The sequence below is a fragment of the Cavia porcellus genome, unplaced genomic scaffold (genome assembly GCF_034190915.1).
Source record: "Cavia porcellus strain 051 isolate PalLab524CR breed Dunkin Hartley unplaced genomic scaffold, mCavPor4.1 scaffold_1, whole genome shotgun sequence".
NCBI classification, from domain to species: domain Eukaryota; kingdom Metazoa; phylum Chordata; class Mammalia; order Rodentia; family Caviidae; genus Cavia; species Cavia porcellus.
This window is the reverse complement of record NW_026947484.1, coordinates 61,040,694-61,058,616: the sequence shown is the minus strand read 5'-3', so window position 1 is coordinate 61,058,616 and position 17,923 is coordinate 61,040,694. Positions and strand designations below refer to the sequence as shown.

The window sequence follows — 17,923 nt, the reverse complement described above, 5'->3', positions numbered from 1 at the left end:
GGAGAGGGTGCAGCACAGACCACCTGTGGCCTGCAGAGCCTAAAATACTTCTAGTCTGGCCCTTTCCAGGAAGTTTGCCAAACCCTGCTCTAAATTTTTCTCCAACCCTTTCCCAAAATTCAAAATAACAAAAATATTTTAAACTCTGAAAAAAAAAAAAAAATTTTAAACTCTGTCCATTTGTTATATTGAATTTTACGTTTATGTATTTATTTATTTATTGTACCTGCAATTGAACTCATGACCTCACTCTTGCCAAGGAGGTGCTTGTGCCACTGAGCTAAATCTCTGGCCCCTTACAGTCATATTTAACAGATGCCTTTGACTTGTATCTAGCACAGTGCTATCTATATACATCAGGAAAATAATACTGAATTATGCTGCCAATATTAAATTGTTTACTCCTTAATTTAGCTTATACATTCTAACATGAATTAAGCCTTTCTGCTTATTTCAAATTAAAACATTAAAATCGAAAACTTGTAAATGAATATAAATCCCACGAGGTTCCATAGTTGTGTAGGTGCTAGTTTGGAAGCAGATGTGGGAGAGGATAGGAGAGCACCACAGGGAAAGCCCGGGAGGGAGCTGGTGCAGGGGTCGGTGGGGAAGACAAAGCCTCCTGCGCACCGGGGTGGGCTAAGCACCGGCTCCATGCTTTCTATTCCCTTGTGCCTGTGCCCCTCTGCTACATTTTTCTCTCCCCAACTGCTTTTTAAAATTCTAAATCATCCAAAAAGGTTGAGAGAATTGTGCAAAAAATAAATACTCAAAGCTGGTTAATATCTTCTCATAACTTCCTATGTTATTTTATATAATAATAAACATTAAGAATAAACTTGCCCAGTCTTTGTACTCACTACTAACAAATATCCTGAAACGCTCTATGCTGCTTGTGTAAGAGCAGCAATAGCCACGGGCATGGCAGCACACACTTGTAATTCCAGTTACTGGAGAAGCTGGAAGTTTGAAGCCTGGCTGGGAGATTTAGCAAGATTGTGTCTTAAAATAAAACTCAAAAGAGGGCCAAGCACTTCGAAGGCTGAGGCAGGAGGAGTGCCTTGAGTTCAAGGCCAGCCTGAACTCCATAGTAAGTTCAACACCAGTCTGAATTACAGAGTGAGACCCTGTCTCAAAAAAAAAAAAAAAAAAAAGAAAGAAAGCCAGGTTTGGTGGTGCACATCAGCACTCAAAAGTCTGAGACAAGAGTACCCTCCTCAGTTAGAGGCCAGCCTGGATGACAAAAGTGAGTTCAAGGCCAGCCTGCACTACATAGCTGGAACTGTCTCAAATAAAAACAAAGAAAACAAGTTTTTAAAGAATTGAAAAAAAAGGGTGCATAGCTCAGGGGTAATGCTTGGCCTGCAGGTGTAAGGCCCTGGGTTCAATCCCAAGTGAAACATACATTATAAAGAGACAAAACAGTGATGTCTATGATCATTTTTTTCTTTTCATATTTAAAATTTGGTTTACTACGTGTGACAAACTAGAATCTCTTAACACCATAATTTGGTTTTTTTTGTTTTGTTTTTTTTTCGTCTTTTTCGTTTTTATCGGTACTGGGGAACACCATAATATTTAATTTTCTCTTATTTCCCCAGGGAGGAAGTGACCTGATAATTAATAGCTATGGTCCTATAATTAAAAACAACTCTAAGAAAAAATGGTTATTTTTCCAAGACTCGAAAAGGATGAGAGCTGAGCAGGTAACTCCCAGGGGCGGAGGCCTGGGCAGGGAAGGTGATGACCGAGGGCGGCTGTGAGCTGACCTGCAAGCCTGGGGCTGGGGGCTGGCGGAAGTGGCCAAGGTGTCCCCACGCCTCCAGGCTTGGTGGGGCGCTTGGTGGGGCGGGCGGGGGCCTCGGGCTGCAGCGGGCGCCCCCGGCGCCTCCCTCTCACAGCTGCCCTGTTTGTCCTCTTCCAGCCTCAGAGTCAGAAGTTTCCTCCGGCCGCTGCGCGCTTTCGCCAGCCAGACCCCGCGGTGCTGATCGGCTCCCCGGCCCGGGCACCCGCCTTGCCCGGGCTCTCGGGAGCGGCGACGGACACTGAGCACTCGGCGCACAGCGAGGGCAGCCAGGACACCGGGGACTCGGGGCGGTTCTCCCACGAGTCCAGCGCCGAGCTGCGCCTGTCGGCGGCCCTGAGCGGCTCACCCTGGAGCTCGGGCGCCCTGACCGGTGGCGCCGCAGTGGCGAACCAAGCTCCGCCGGCTCAGGGAGCGGGTCCCGCGGGGCCGCTGGCGGCGCCTTGAGCGCGAGGCCCTGTGCAGGCCTCCGCCGGGGTCTGTTCGAAGGACAATGAGCAGCGGCTGCGGTCTTGTCGGGTGCCTAAGCCTTTTTTTGAATGTTTTCTTTTTTTTTGTTTTTTTTAAACTCACTGTCGTGAATGTTTCCTTGTCAGCAATGTGAAAGGACAGTCAAGGTGTCTGACTGTTGCAGAATACATCACTGGAGCAGAGGGAGCTTGCAGAGCCCTTTGCTGAGTATCTACCTCAGTTGCCAGGCGGCAAACTAGATAGCCCTACCTCCCATAGCGTAGTGTCTCAGCGGCTCCCGAAGGCTTCCCTGCCGCTGCTGTGTGTGTGATGCGTGTGATCAAAGGAGCCCCACAGGGGGATGAGCAAGAGTGTTTACCTGAAGCTCTGGTTTTTAAAGAAACTGATGGCCACCAGCACATCAGGTAGTTTAACACCTCTGACTGTGAGGACTGTTAAGGAAAGCAAAGTGTGGGACAGTTGATTTTAATGAAACATATGCTGTCTCAGTAGCATGAACACAGTAATCCGGCTTGAAAGGCTGCTCCTGGGGTCGGGGGCCAGCCAGACCCTGCCTGAGTGCTGCCTCGACCTGTCCTCTGCTCTTCCAAGGTTAGTGCAAACCCCGTGCAGAAAATGGGTTCCCAAAGAGAATGATCAGGATTTTTGGTTTTTTATCCCAATTTGGCTTAAAGAAGTAAAGAAATTTCATAAAATATTAAGAATAGAGATAAATGCAAGAGTAGATTGGAAAAGGGACTTGAAGCTATCGTGGTTAACAGTGCCTTCCAGTAGATATTAGGAACTTCTCTGCCTTAGACCTAGTATTCGTGAAGTTGTTTGGGACAGGATTGCTAGCTGGGCAAGGTGATGCATGCCTGTAATCCCAGCACTCAGGAGGCTGAGACAGGAGGATTGCCTCAAGTTTGAGGCCAGCCTGAGCTACGTAACCAAGACCCTGTCTCAGAAAAAAAATTGCCTTAAGAGTGTCTCAGCCATTATCAATAACTGTTGTTATGTACAATATTTTACCAACGCTTTTCTTTTTTACATGCAGGTTTTGTTTATAGATATTCAGAACTCTGCCACCCAGTGTTTCTGTTTTCTTGAATTCTTAAGAGACTTTGGTACTGTGTATGTTAATCAATACTGTGAATAAGGAGTGCCAGCTCCGGCAATGAGTTAATCCTCTTGCTGGTTTGAAATCAGCAAATTGTTTACTCAGCCACCACGAGGCATAGGCCTTTCCTACTCTAGACAGCCACCGTGCTGAGGGGAGGGGACAGGAACGGAACACATGACGCAGACTCACAGCCTGTTACAAGAATGCTTTCAAATTTCCTGAACATGCCTTTGAGCCTCATTTTAAAGGGAATCAGAAAGGGTTTCTCTTTAAAACCTTCTGTTAATGGATGGAGCAGGGTCATGTTAAGTGGTATTCTGAAATCAAAGAATTTGTGGATGACAGTCCCATTGTCATTGCCTACCCTGATGACTGATGGTACAGCATGTTTAAAACGTTTTAAAGCTGTATTTTGTGCCAAACCAGATGTGCTGAGCCGTGTGCCAGTGTGAGGCCTGCAGCCCCAGTGGGCAGCTGCATCCACGCCCAGTCGGTCGCCGCAGGACGGCTTCATGGTGGGGGAAAAACAGAGCTTCGGGTGAACAATGGACACATGCATGTGCCTGACGTGGTGGCTCCTTGTTTTATACTACCTCCTTTAACTCATGCTAGTGTTATTTTTCCTGTACTCAGGGAACATTTTGTTACTTTTGAGCTGCCTTGTGGACACACGGGCAGATTGACAGGGTATGGCATTTTGGGGTTTGTGAGTAGAAGTATGTGGGGCATCTTGATCAGTACCTAGAGTTAGGCAGTACAACGAGAGCCTTTAGGTGGAAAAGGCAGACAACACCCAAAGGGTGATGGAGGATGTGTCCAGACGGGATGTGTCGCCTCTGCCTCACTGCCTAAGAGATGATGGGAGAAAGCAGTACTGTGTTTGGTACTGATGAGGAGGCCCCCAGTTAGGTAGATCTTTAGGCTATAACTGTTTGCTAACTACTTACCAGTACATTTTTACCTTTTCATTTTGTTCTTATACAGAATTTTTCATAATTATCTTGTTACCAAAGAATTTTTGGTAGAAAGTGAAATTTTGATTATAATTCTCCAAGTCAAATGAACTAGAAACATCTATAGATATGAAGTATTTACAAGTAGTTACTAACCCAAAACAATAGGGTTTATATTGGTTGTTGTAGTTAAATAGGCTAGTAATGGTGACTACCTTCTTGCTACCAGAGCATTTAAAATACATTGTAATATGTTCTTTACCAGCAGATAGTTCCAAAGAATTTCAAGTATAATTTTTTTCTTCAGCAAGTAGATTTTCAACTATACAGTATTAAAGTATTTTTAAATCGTTGAAACTACTTGTTAGAGAGAAAATAATCTTTTCACCAAAAATAAGTATTTGGTCTCACTGAATAGATGTTAAATGGACAGCAGAGACTTCTCTTACTTGGACACAGCACGCTTCCTTAGGATCTGAAGCATGAACACCTGTGACTACGAGGTGAAGTTGCTCACTCCTCTCCCCCAGTGACTTCACAGGGGCCCCAGCTCCGAGGGGTGCATGTGCAAATGGTAGCTATATTCCTTTCCAAAGACTTATTTGCTGTAAGTACTGATACATGCATGTCATTTTTATGCCAAATGTTAAAAGATATTGCTCATCAGTATTTTCATACCAAAGACCATTAAAATATATAGTTTAGCCTATAATAAGTAAAGATGAGCAGATTTGAAATAGATTTATTTAGAGTGGATAGAGAATCTAGCTTTAATAGTAAAAGATATCAAAGGGCTAAGTTTACATAAATAAAAGCAATAGTTATATTGGTATTTATCAGTGTTTTATTCAAGTACTTTATATCAGCAAATTTTAAAAAACCAAAGATATTTAAAGTTACCTCCACATATAGACAAATTTAGTTGTACATTAAATTGTTGTTTCTTGTTTCTGTGTTAACCAAACATGTCTCTGCAGAGCCTGGCCTGTGGACAGACAGCATACACAGGACTGCTCATTAAACCTGCTGAGTTAGCCCAGGATACTTTACTAAGCACCCTCAGTGTGAGATGTCAACAGAAATAGCAGCAGGCTTTTCCAGTTCAGAATGTTAGAGTAACCTGAGTTACCTGCAGTCTTCCTCCTGGGTAATTCACAGGCCTCCTGCTGTCACGGGAGCAGACAGACAGACAAATTACACCACTGTTTAAGTGCGCTGTGCTTCAGTAGCTGTGCTTCCCAATATGCTGAAATGACAGTTATCAAATTCAAATGTTTTCGCTCTACTAAAGGAGCCTATTTTCAAAAATACTGGGTGAAAGGGAAAAATGTTTCATGAAATCTGAAGTTTTTGATAATGATTAATCAAAAAGTAAAGACGCAGACTTACCTACTAAGTGACCTTTAAAAGTAGCTTTGCCACCCCACGGAAGTTGGATCCTCAATGAAATGCTAGCACTTCCTTGGCTTTGCAAACACAGCAGTGCCTGCATGGGTACAGTGGCAGTGACTGCCATGCGTGCGGGAACAGTGCAGTGCTTTGCTGGGGATTCTGCTAAAAACTTGCTCTCTGCTAGCTGACAGCTTAGGATTGGTGTTCAGATCCACATGGAGATACCTTTGAAAACAACAGAGTGTATGTCATAAAAAGACAGGATTAAAAGTACCATTTTTAAATGTAAGAATGCCTGGTGAGGTTCCACTTCAGCAGTGGCTCTAGTGATTTATGTTTATATTTAGTGATTTCTATTTCATTGAATGTAAATTTGAATACTGAATGTGAAAAAGAAAATCCACCTGTATGGAAAAAGTTACAGTCTTTCCAAGAAAAAAATGTGTATTTTGCAGACTTTGTTACTGAGAATTTCCTACATAGGCCTCTGTTAAAATTACCTTGATTTAATCATCAAAATACCTTGTGGTCTGGGAGCAGAGTAACAGGTTCCAGAGACGGCCATCTAAATCGGTTAACAAATGGTGATTTTTACTGAAAATTAGAACAAAACCATAGTGTTCTGTGTTAAGTTGATTTATGCTCAGGACATAGGATCGCTGGCTAATGCAATGTGTGTGCTTACAGGCTTTCAGCTTCTCATTTACTCCTTTTAAGCATTTGAAAGTGTTTAAGATGACAAGACTTTCATTTTTACCAAAAACTATTACTTTTCTGTTGCACCTGTAACAAATTTTCATGAGTTTGGTAGCTTTAAACAACACAAATTTACTCTCTTAGCACTCTCAAGTCAGCAGTCTGCCACAGGCTCCTCAGCAGAGCCTTGCTGCAGAGCTGGGGCAGAGCTCATTTCTCTTTCCCAGCTCACAAAAGCTGTGAGCCCCTCTTCCAGTCCAGCAGCCTGTGTCTCTCTGACCCCACCAGAGAAAAGTTCTTCACCAGTTAGGCCTCAGGTGACCAGTTTAGGCCCACTCTGAGATCCAGAATCTCTTCCCGTCTGCAGCTGCTTGGCTTCCTCACGTCCGCAGTTTGTTCTGGGAGTTTGGGCACTGACTTCTGTGGATGGCAGTTACTTCTTGGTCTACCATGGCTGCACTGTTTCTATGGAATTCTGACTAGTGCAAAATGTCTGTTGCACTTAAGAGTTGAAAAATCTGAGGTCATTTGCTCTTGGAAATCTTTAGAATTTCAAGGATGTAAAAATCTTTGACCTTACAACTCATCAAAAGCATACATAACCAAGCATAGTAGTGATGCCTGTAATCCCAGCTACTCAGCACACTAGGGCAGGAGGATCCCAAGTTCAAACCAAGCCTGGGCAACTAGACTGTGTCTGAAAATAAAATTTAAAAAGGTCTGGGGTGTAGCTCAGTGCTGCCTGGGCTCAAGCCCCTCTGTGAGTGTTGATGCAGGTGGAAGGTGGGGGAGTACATTAAACTTTGTCTCAGAAACACTTGGGCAGAGTTCAGCTCTAAACTTTTGCACTGTGTGCTTCATTAAATAACATCTTGGGTCTATGGTTTAGCAGAAAGTTTCCTGCACACCTGCCCCTAACTTTATTTTCATTAAAAAGACATACCTTTGCTGCTTTTGTCTTTGATGAATATATTTGTAGGGAAGGTTTGAGGGAGGCTTCCACATGCAGACTCAGAGTGGATGACAGGACCACGCTCAGTTCCATTCTTGGCTTTCTTTTAAAAACATTTGCCTTGTGCCTTTGAGTCTGGCCCTCAGTTTTGCCAACCCCCAGTCTTCTGACCCCCTTATCACGTGCATCCCTGGGATCCCTAGAGTTGCCTCTCTTATTTGTTATTCATCCTTGTTGATTTCGGTTGTCCTTTTCCTAGAAAGCTTTAGATCCTGAAGCCCCAGTTTGCAGTAATTTCTGGGATATTTTGTGTCCAGTTTCCAGTGTGAAGGGTGGGTTCTGATTTTCTCCTAAGTATCAGCATTTCTTTTACCAAAGATGGAAAGCTGCCTCGTGGGGTGTGGGAGAGATGAGCCGGATGTTTCCTAGCTTCTCCCGCCTTCCCTTTCAGCCTCTTAGAGGAGGAGGGGTGCAGGGGACTTGGCCATTGTGAGCCCCTGGGCTCCTGTGCACAGACTCTGGCGACTGCCACCCTCTGTTGCCCCACAGCAGTAAGCACACTAAGGTCACAGCACGCATGTAGAATAGCCCAGATGAGAACCCAAGTCGAGGCCACACCAGCATTGGCAGGGTTTCTGCTGCGGTGTCAGCTCTGTGAAGAGCCTGCATCTGTTTACCCAGGCTGGTAGTGCCCTCCAGGGTAGGGGCAGGTAAAAATGTGTCTTTTGTTTCTGTGAAGACCAAGGGGTGCTAGCACACACCACCCACAGAGTCACAATCCCAGCCAAGAAAAGCCTTGCACAGCTTATCTGTCCTGCACTCTGGAGGGCGAGGGTGCAGCTTCCCTGTCAGCTCCTAATTCCTCTCCTCCTCCATGACCTGGCTCCCTCAGCACCTAAAAGAGGCTTGTGCCTGCAGCACCCCTGGAGATGCAGAAGGCTTCTGGGGTCCTTGCCTAGTCAAACATTTCCCTGTTAGACTGGGTCTTCAGAATTGGATTTTATCTTTTTAAATTCTCCATAGGCATAACCAAACAGAGATTTATTAACTAAAAAAAAAAAAAAAGACGGGTATAACTAATGATACTTTATTGCTAGATCTGAGGAGCCCATAGTTTTAGTTTGGTTCAGGTTTTTTGGTTTTTTTGAGACAAGGTCTTGCTGTGTGGATTAAGCTGGCCTCTACGTTGAAGTGATCCTCCTGCCTCAGCCTCCTGCATTCTGGGATTACAGGTGATTGCCACTATGCCTGGCTACCAATAGTTTTTATATTAGCTAATTATGCACAGTTATTTTATATTACCTAATTATTTGCACTAGTTTAAGAGGAACAAATGTAATGTCAGGCCTTGGAACTCCTAAATCCTGGTGTTTCCGTTTGTGCTCTTGTGGGATGCTGATCAAACCCAGGGCTTCACACAGGTCAGCAGCTACAAGCTTCACTCCAACCCTTGAAGCGTTTGGTAGGAAAGTTCCTAATCAGTTTTTCCTTCCTTCTTCATGAAATGAGTCTAATCTGTGGTGCAGAGTGAAGCAATAATTCTTTGGAAATTTAAAAATCACATGTAAATAATTATAATCTGGAAGTCACTTCTGTGAGGTTGTGAGACCTAGTTTACAAATTTTTCCTTGGTAAGTCAGCATTTCCAATTATCTTTTCCTGGTTGAGATTTTTTTTCTAAGTGTTTATGTCTCCTTTACAAGCAGTAAGACAACACAGTGCAAGAAAGTAGTCAGAAAGAGATGTAGCCTGGGTTTTTTTTTCTCATCTGTAATGTGGGGAAATCCACAGAAGAGAAAAGGACTGATTGTACTTTTTAGAATACTAGATTTGAAATCATCTTATTCCAGTTTAGACATTCATTTTGATCTCTTGACTTAGAAAAAATTAGCGAAAAATGAGGAGAAAAGTACATGTTTAGGATTCTTCTCTAGCAAGTATACTTTTTAAGACTGTGGAGCAATACGACATTTTGCAAACTATTCAGGATGAATAAATTTTATGTAAGGCAATACAGACTGCCACCTAATTCTGGTTTGTTCACATCTACATTTAAGGATCATTGGAAAAATGATACGATTGTCATCTTTTTCTTAAGAGAAAGGAATTAATTTCCCTAACATTCTTCTGTACCATCCAAAGTACTCTTTCTGTAAGCCCTAAGATTCTGAAAGCTTTACAGAATTGCAGGTATATGTCTTATAAGTAGTTTGTGGTATGCAAAGACAGTCTTGACTTATAAATTTTAATTTTTAAAATTAATATTACAGAAACTTATTTTTCTATGGAACTATCTTTTAAAATGTCAAAAATAGGCTCTGTTGCACGATGGACAGCACATTGGACTTCTAAAAATGTCAAAAATATTTTTAAATCTTACTTTAAATTGTACTGCTTCCTGCTACCACATTCCGGATTCTGTTTTGTTTACAAATGAAAATTTTGAATAATTAGCATCAAAGCCTGTTACAGAAAATTACAGAGCTTGAACACACATGTTGCCTTAGCCTCATCAGTGGAGTAGAAGACATGTATAAAGAAAGTCTGTCTGTCTGTTGTCATTGGACAAAATTATGTGTCTATGTGTAGGATTTTTTCTGCTTTGTCAGAGATGTGAATTTAATGAAAGCATGGGAGCCAGTTAAGTTATTTTATACTGGATGTTCTGGACCCCGCACTCCATGCACCATTCTCTTGCAAGGGCGGCACTTGCAGACTTGGCAATGGGCCTGGGGCTGAGCTACACTCATTTTATGCTTGACTCAGGGGATCAGCTCTGCGGACTCCATTGCGTGAAGAAAGTGAATGTTCGCCTTGATTTTGAATGTACTTTTTAAATGTCTTCTGAAAACATGTCTTGTTTAATAATGTGGGTTTGTTTTCTTTTTCTAGCATTATAGTAAATATTTCTTAGTATTTCCCACTCCCCAGGGTAGTTTATATTCTACCCCACAGGTCATGCCAAAAATGAATAAAAGGTTAATGCCAAAATGTTTATGAAACTGCTGTCTAAATACTAATTGATTGCACAGTTTAAATAAAAGTTTTCGTTGGCTAAGAAATAGAAAAGCCCATGTTTTCTTTTCCTCTTTTCCTTTTGGAAAACAGAGAATGGCTCTCAGACTCTGGACAGGCAATGGAGGAGAGCCACCACCTCTTGAGGGCCATCTTCCTTTCCTGAGCTCGGCTACTGAAGGAGTCAGGATGTCCCTGTGCCTCAGCTGGCTGCTCCTTCCAGCTGCATGGTAGGCGCCAACAAGATAAGTTTCTAATTCAAGATTCAAAAAATTGTATTGGAAGAATGGTAAAAGAATTCTAAAAGCCTTCCAGCTAAACATAGTTACAGATAACTGATAATATATGACCCAAACAAGTTTTTTAAAAAAGTTTATTTATTAAACAAATAAGGTTTTGGAATGAAATGGGAATTGAAAATCAAAGTAGAAACTTCTGAAATGCTATTCTGACTGTGGAGAATATGAAAGAAGGAATTGAAATAATAATAAACTATGCCCCAAAAAGAAAGTAAACCAGAGATGGATAGAATTTCCAGAAATAAAAATTCTTGATTTTTTAAAAATCTGATCACAGTAAAATAATATGCGGAAACAGCAGATGTGAGGAAATTACCCAGAATTGTCTTAGAGAAATAAATTTGTAGAGAATGGAGAAGTAAATGGGAACATTTACTAAAAAAAAAAAATGTATAGAGATATGTTAATATGAGACAAAATAATGAGACTGCAAAACAAGTCACATAAATGCACAAAGAGGTCACTGAAATCAAATATAATTTTGTACTTGGAGGCATCTAAAAACTTAGCTTGCAAATATATTAAATGAAAAATATAAATACATCATATGATGGTGGAACTTTAGCTCAATGTTCTCAAAATTTGTAGATAATAAAACATACCAAAATCATAAGAACATAGAAAACTTGAACAGCACATATGTCTAACGAGTTTGAACTACTAAATACATGAAACACTGCACTAAAGAAAAAAGTAATCAAAATCTGTAAGGCACTCACTTTTCCTTGTTGTACTAGGAATTGAACCCAGACCTTTGCATTAAGCTACATCCCCAGTCTTTTTTAATTTTTGAAATAGGGTGTAAGTTGCCCATGTGAATGTGTCATTCTACTTCAGCCTCCCCGAGTGCTAGGATTACAGAAGGGTTCAGTAGAGAACAGTCCTCAGTAGAGAAGGTAATATTTAAATGTGTATTAACTATACTGAAAATATGAACTATCAATTAATATCCTACAGACCCTGTTCTTCAACTACAAAGTAATTAAATGAAAGATGAATTATGAAAAGAAAAATGTCATACATTTCAAAATTTTCAAATGCTTTTATAAATCATAAGCTAAAATGAAAATAAAATAGAATTGAAAACTAAAATATATCAAAAGTTGTAGGATACAGTAAGAGAGCTCCTAGAAATAATCTTAAATACATATATTAGAAGGAAAAGTTGAACTGTATTAAGAAAAAAATTAGAACCTCAGCACAGTAAACCCCAAACTCCAGGGCAAGAGAGCAGAGTCCCATGGCCCTGCAGACAGCTGCGTGCTGCAGGAAGCCGGAGGACAGCTCAGGGACTGCTGTCCCCGAGCTCCCCTGCCTCCCGCAGGTTCCCCTGCCGCCGCCTAGACGTGTCCCCCCAGCCCTGCCAGCCACCCCGCCAACACGTGGCCTGCCCGGTCCTCAGCCTCCTGCGCCCTCCTTGCACACAGACCACCCTTCTGAGTCCTCACCCTTCCAAAAGAGCGCCACCAAAGGAAGTGCAGACAGTGTAATAAAATTGGGTAGAGAGGATTACTAATGCTAATTTCTAAAGTTTCAAGCTAAATTAAACATGAAAACACAGATATAGTAGGCATTTTAAAATCAGAGTAAAATACCATAAACCACATAATGTCCATAAATCTGAAATACCATAATCCATGCAATGGATAATTAATTTTCTAAGGGGGAAAAACTCTGGCTGCCGAAGATCAAAGATATAACTGAGGTCGGAGGAATATTTTCAGAGGTCTAATGTGTCTGAAAAAGGTTTTAGGCACTGATTTTTTTTTTCAAAAGAGGCGACAAGATGGGGTTAGGGTGATCCTAACACTGCAGTCAGAGTTGAGAAATACCGCTGTAGAAAAACCAAAATCTGAATAGGCTTATAAATTATAAAGAAATTAAATCATTTAAAAAATTTTATGCTGTCATATGCATGTATGTATACACTGGTTCTAGATGGTATTACAAGCAATTTCTAATGAAGCACAAACATTCAAATATAAACAATTCTATTTCATATTAACCGTTCCATAAAATAGAAAAAAGAGAACTGCACACTATTTCAAGGTACTATAAAGTTAATACCATCAGTGGCAAAGAACGAGTGATTTGACTTAGGAGCTTACATGCAAAATCTTAAATAAATGTCAGAAACAGAAATGAAGTATTACTAAAATGGCTTAGCTAAGAAACAAAGGGTGGCACCATGTTAGAAAATTCACTCAATACAGAACAATAAATTATAAATTTTATGTACATATGTGTGTTCCTAAAAAGAGGCATAAAAGGAATTTGATAAAATTCTACTTCCATCCTTTATTTCTAGAAACTAAAAACCTTTGGGCAAACTATAATTGAATAACAACTTGATAAAAGATACCCATCAATATCTATTGCTAATATCATATACAAGAAATAGAGGGACCCATCAACTTGATAGCACCATACAACTCTGCAGTACGATTACAAAGAAAGAAAAACTTACTTCCACAGTGTGATTGCCTACATACGAAACCCAGGAAAATCCATGGAAAAACTGTCATTTGAAATACAAGAGTTACATACAACAGTTGGATGAAGTTCAAAATATATAAGATACAAGATTTTCTGTATATCAGCAGCACTTGGAATGTGTAATTTTCAAAAAGGTATAACAAGACTATACCATCCAAACTATGCAAAACTTTCAAGGAGAACATTATAAGATTATATAAAAAGCACTAAAGAGGAAAATAGCATATGGTTATACCTATATTCACATCTAGTTCAGACTACATATTCTTTTTTTTTTTTTTTTTTTTTTTTCTTTTTGGTACCAGAGATCAAACTCATGACTGCATGCTTGCAAGGCAGGCGCTTATGCCGCTGAGCTAAATCCCCAGCCCTAGACTACATATTCTAAAGATGCTATAATTAGGAGCAGTTAACCTTTGGTATTATTCAACCCTTTCATTCCCTTTAGCCTTTGTTTCTCACTGTCACTTCTCTCCAGCTCAACCTCAGAGGTATTTGCTAAATTCTGTTAAGATGTCAACTGATTATCTTTTAATAGATAACTCTTAAAAACAAAAGCAGTTTTATAATCCAAAGAATAAGGCACAAGTTTGAGTATGCTTAGTGAGAACCTGCCTCAAAATAACAAATAAAAAAGGTCTGAGGATATAGTTCTGATCCCCAGGGCTCAAAAAAAGAACACACAACAGTAGATTGACACACAATGAGGTTTATATTTCTGCATACAAGGCCTGTCTGAAATTTATTCAGGGAGTGAGCATACACTTGCAGATTATCTGTGCACATATGAGAGTGTGTGCTTGCATGGAATGTTAATGGGATTTTTTGGTGGGCGGGGACAGGGTCTCATTATGCATTTCAGGAGCTCACTTTGTAGCCCAGGCTGGTCTCAAATTCACAAGGATCTTCCTGTCTCAGCCTCCGGAGTGCTGCGATTACAGGCATGCACCACCACACTTTGAAACTGGAAACGAAACCTGTGCTTTCACATTTTGTTTATAATAAAAGTCATAATAAAATGCTGGGCCAGGTGCAGTGGTGCATTCCTGTAATTCCAGCATTCTGAGGCACAAGGACTATAAATCTGAGACCAGCTTGAGCAATTTAGCAAGACAATGTCTCAAAATAACAGATAAAAAGGACCTGGGATCAGCTCGGGTGCAGAGACAGGGTCCTATCTCCAGTGTCCCCCATAAAGGGACCAGCATGCCTGTGGGCCGTGGGAGAAGAGAGTACACATGCGAACAGTGAGAAGCCAGGCAGCACTGTGGAACAGATTTGGACAAGGGTAGTGTTGCTGGGAACTGACTAGAAAAGTGCACACACAGCCTCACGCAGCTGCCACCTCACCCAGAAAGAGCCTGCCATCAGGGGTGCCCCATGGCAATGAGCTCCGCAGTCTCATTTCCAGGAAAAGGAACCAGGACTCCCTAGGGAACCCCCCCCCCCCCCAGGGCTAGGGCAGAGAAAGTGCGCATTGGAACCTGGAACATCTTCTGTGTCAGGAAGTAAGAAAGACTTGAGGAGCTACAAAGATCAAAGGGGTCTGCTGATGGGGTCCAACCAGCTAACGCTGGGACGAGTGAAGTAGCAGAATGAACAGTGAGATATAAATTATCTGAAAGGTGTAAGTCAGTCTATTCTGATAAAGAAGAAGAAAGGAAAAAGAAGGGAAAAGGAGAAAAACAAAAAGAGAAAAGCAAATGGTTTTGGTTTTTGTTTTTAAATAACAGTACCAAAGAACTGTAGATGGGCTATGTGTGGGCACTCTAGGAGACCGCCAGGAGTTCAACCCCGGTTTGGGCAAATTAGCAACTTGATGAATCTCAGAGAAAGTATTTTAAAGGTGTTATGTTAGGGGCCATGAGCCGCTCCCCAAAGATGGCGCCCGCTTCCTGCTTCCTGGTTCTTGTTGGCCCGTGTTGCCGCGTAATTAACCCGCCAAGAGTGATCATCTGCCTAGCAACAGTCGGTTGTGACCAATTGCTATCCGAGTTCCTGCTATGCTGTGATTGGCTGCTTCTCGCTATATAAACTCATGTATCTCCTCCCAGAGGGAGAGGAAGAAGAAGGCTTGAGGGCGCGGACCTTGTTAGGTCCGGCTGAGCTGTACGCAATAAAACTTTGAGAACCGACCCCATTATCGTCTCGCCTCTATCACTCACGGCTCCGGTCAGTGTTAGGCTGGGGCAGTGAAATATTGCTCAGTAGGAAGACTCTGGGCTCAATCTCCAGTACCACAAAACAAAACTATAGAAGGAATGAAAGCTAGAAATGCGCATTCTGCAGCTATGATAGTTATCAGGCAGGAATCACCAAAGGATGCAGAGCATAGTGGACAGTAGTTTATGGAAAATGGGAGATTTACATAGATTTATGTAATCTCAAGATATTTCCTGAGAATGTATTAACTTTTCAGCAATAGCAACTGTAAAGGAACCAGTCAAGTGATTCCAGTTAACAAAACCAGCACTGAAACAGAGTGATGCCAAGTGTCCCTAAGGTGGTGCCCTGTGCAGTTGAGCGCTGAGCCTGCCAAGAGTGCTGAGCAAACCAAGCTCGGTGTCACTCCCTGGTAATGAGCAGCCTAACCAGCTCTGAGTGACAGAGGGTGAGGCAGGCTTAACAGAGAACCCAAGAGCTACACACCCTGGGACCCTGGATTGGGATGGAGTCATGAAAGACAGAAAACGGGGAAAAGGCGTTATCAGGACCATGGGAAAGACATAAATATGGCCAGTTATATGGTGTGAGCCGCCAAATGACACATCAACAAAGGACGCACCACACCTGTGATGGGACCCCAGGAGACCGCACAGCCCTACAGCCTGCCTGGCCTGTGCATCCTCCCAGTGACAGAACCCCTGCAGGCCCTGCTCTGTTAGGTGATGCCTGCCCGTATGAGAGAATGGCATTTTCCTAGCGTTCACTTCCTTGACTATTGTTCTGTGACAAGAGTTTATTTTGTCCTTAGAAAATAACACATGGAAGAAGTGACTGCTAACAGAGCATTTCTTTTGGGTTACGAGGGTGTTCTGGCTGAATGCGTGGTTATACTGATAGCGGTTACCTCTGTGCATGCTGAAATTATTGAGTTGGAAAAGGGTACAGAGGCAAAGTTAACACCCTATCCCACAAAGTCAGAATATAAGGTCATTTGAAAACTGAAGTTGAAGAAATGAACAGGCTGTATAATAATTGCTTATTTCTCAGAAAGTGACTTTGGGGACCAGACTATGTGATGAATCACATACACACACACACACACACACACACACACACACACACACACCCCAGTCTCAAGGTCAGCACGACCTTGTCAGGAACAAGGAGGTAGAGAGAAGGCCGTGGTGCCCCCTGGCTATGTACAGAATGCTAATAACTGGGCACTCATGAGGCAAATGCAACACCCCAGAACCTAACGACACAATGAAAGCAGTTATACGAGAGCAACTATTGCTGTCACTGCTCAGTCAGAAAAATAGTGAGCTCAAATAACCTAATGGTGCACCTCAAGATATATGAAAAGCAGCCTAAACCCAAGCCTAGTACCAAGAGGGAAATCCTAAAGATCAGAATAGAAAGGAACAAGCTGACACTAAAAAATAGTAACACAGGGGCTGCGGATTTAGCTCAGCGGCATAAGCGCCTGCCTTGCAAGCAGGCAGTCATGAGTTCGATCCCTGGTACCGATAAAAATGAAAAAGACAAAAAAAATAATAACACAAAGAATCCATGAATTTAAAAAATAAAGAAAACAGGTATAAAAGACCTTATCTCAATCTGATAAAAGCCATTTATGACAAACCAATGATGAACATCATATTAAATGAAGAAAAATGGAGCACTTGTCCTCGAAAATCAGGAATAAGACATCACTACTATTCACTACAGCATTTGTTTTTTATTTTTTTATTTTTATTTTTTGGTACTGCGGATCGAACTCACAACCTCATGTTTGCCAGGCAGGTGCTTAAGCCACAGAGCTAAATCCCCACTACTACAGCATTTGAACATTAGCCACAGCAATCATGCAAAAGAAAGAAATTTTTAGGAAAAAGTCAAATTATTATTTGTAGAAGACATGATCCTCTACATAGAAAGAAGACCCAACAATGCCACCAATGACTCCAGGAATAACTAATTGAGCATTGTAACAAGCAAGATACAAAATCAACATGAAAAATTGGCTGTGTTTCTGTACACCAATAATTAACTCACAAAAAAAGAAATTAGGAAAACAATACTATTTACAATAGCATCAAGAAAAATTAAATATACAGGAATTAATTTAACCAATGAAATAAAAGCCCTCTACAATGAAAAATATAGTACTCTGAAAAAGGAAATTGAAGAAGACACCAGAAAAGGGAAAGACAGCCAGGTGTGGTATGCACGCCAATAATCCCAGCACTCAGGAAACTGAGGCAGGAAGATCACCATGAATTTGTGCCCAGCCTGATGTACATAATGTCAAAGCTAGCCTGAACTACATAGTGAGACCCTGTCTCAAAAAACCAAAATAAAATAAAGAACATGAAAGACATCTTCTGCTTCTCACAGGCTGAACCAATGTAAGTCAAAATGGCCATAGTTCCTAAACTGATATAAGATTTAATACAACCTTAATCAAAACATCAACAGTATTCCACACAGTACTGGAGAAAACAATCTGAAAATTCATAAGGAACCAGAAGAGGCTCAAAATAGCAAAAGCAGTTGGGGCAAGAAGAGCAAAGTACA

At 41.5% G+C, this 17,923-nt stretch overlaps 1 protein-coding gene and 1 long non-coding RNA gene across 2 annotated transcripts in view; one reads left to right on the top strand and one right to left on the bottom strand.

Moving 5' to 3' along the window:
* Nucleotides 1-5,130, top strand: part of Prtg (protogenin) — an 80,781-nt gene extending 75,651 nt beyond the window's left edge. Inside the window, exons 19-20 of the mRNA XM_063249118.1 lie at nucleotides 1,602-1,706; nucleotides 1,925-5,130. Of these exons, the coding sequence (XP_063105188.1) occupies nucleotides 1,602-1,706; nucleotides 1,925-2,251 (432 nt within the window). The 3' untranslated portion in view covers nucleotides 2,252-5,130. The remainder of the gene's footprint in view (nucleotides 1-1,601; nucleotides 1,707-1,924) is intronic.
* Nucleotides 5,131-5,455: 325 nt separating this feature from the next.
* The window catches only part of LOC134476125 (uncharacterized), a 38,313-nt gene continuing 25,845 nt past the window's right edge, over nucleotides 5,456-17,923 (bottom strand). The window contains exons 2-3 of the long non-coding RNA XR_010047632.1: nucleotides 5,720-5,947; nucleotides 5,456-5,576 (exon numbers count right to left, since the gene is read on the bottom strand). This is a non-coding gene — a long non-coding RNA (uncharacterized LOC134476125). The remainder of the gene's footprint in view (nucleotides 5,577-5,719; nucleotides 5,948-17,923) is intronic.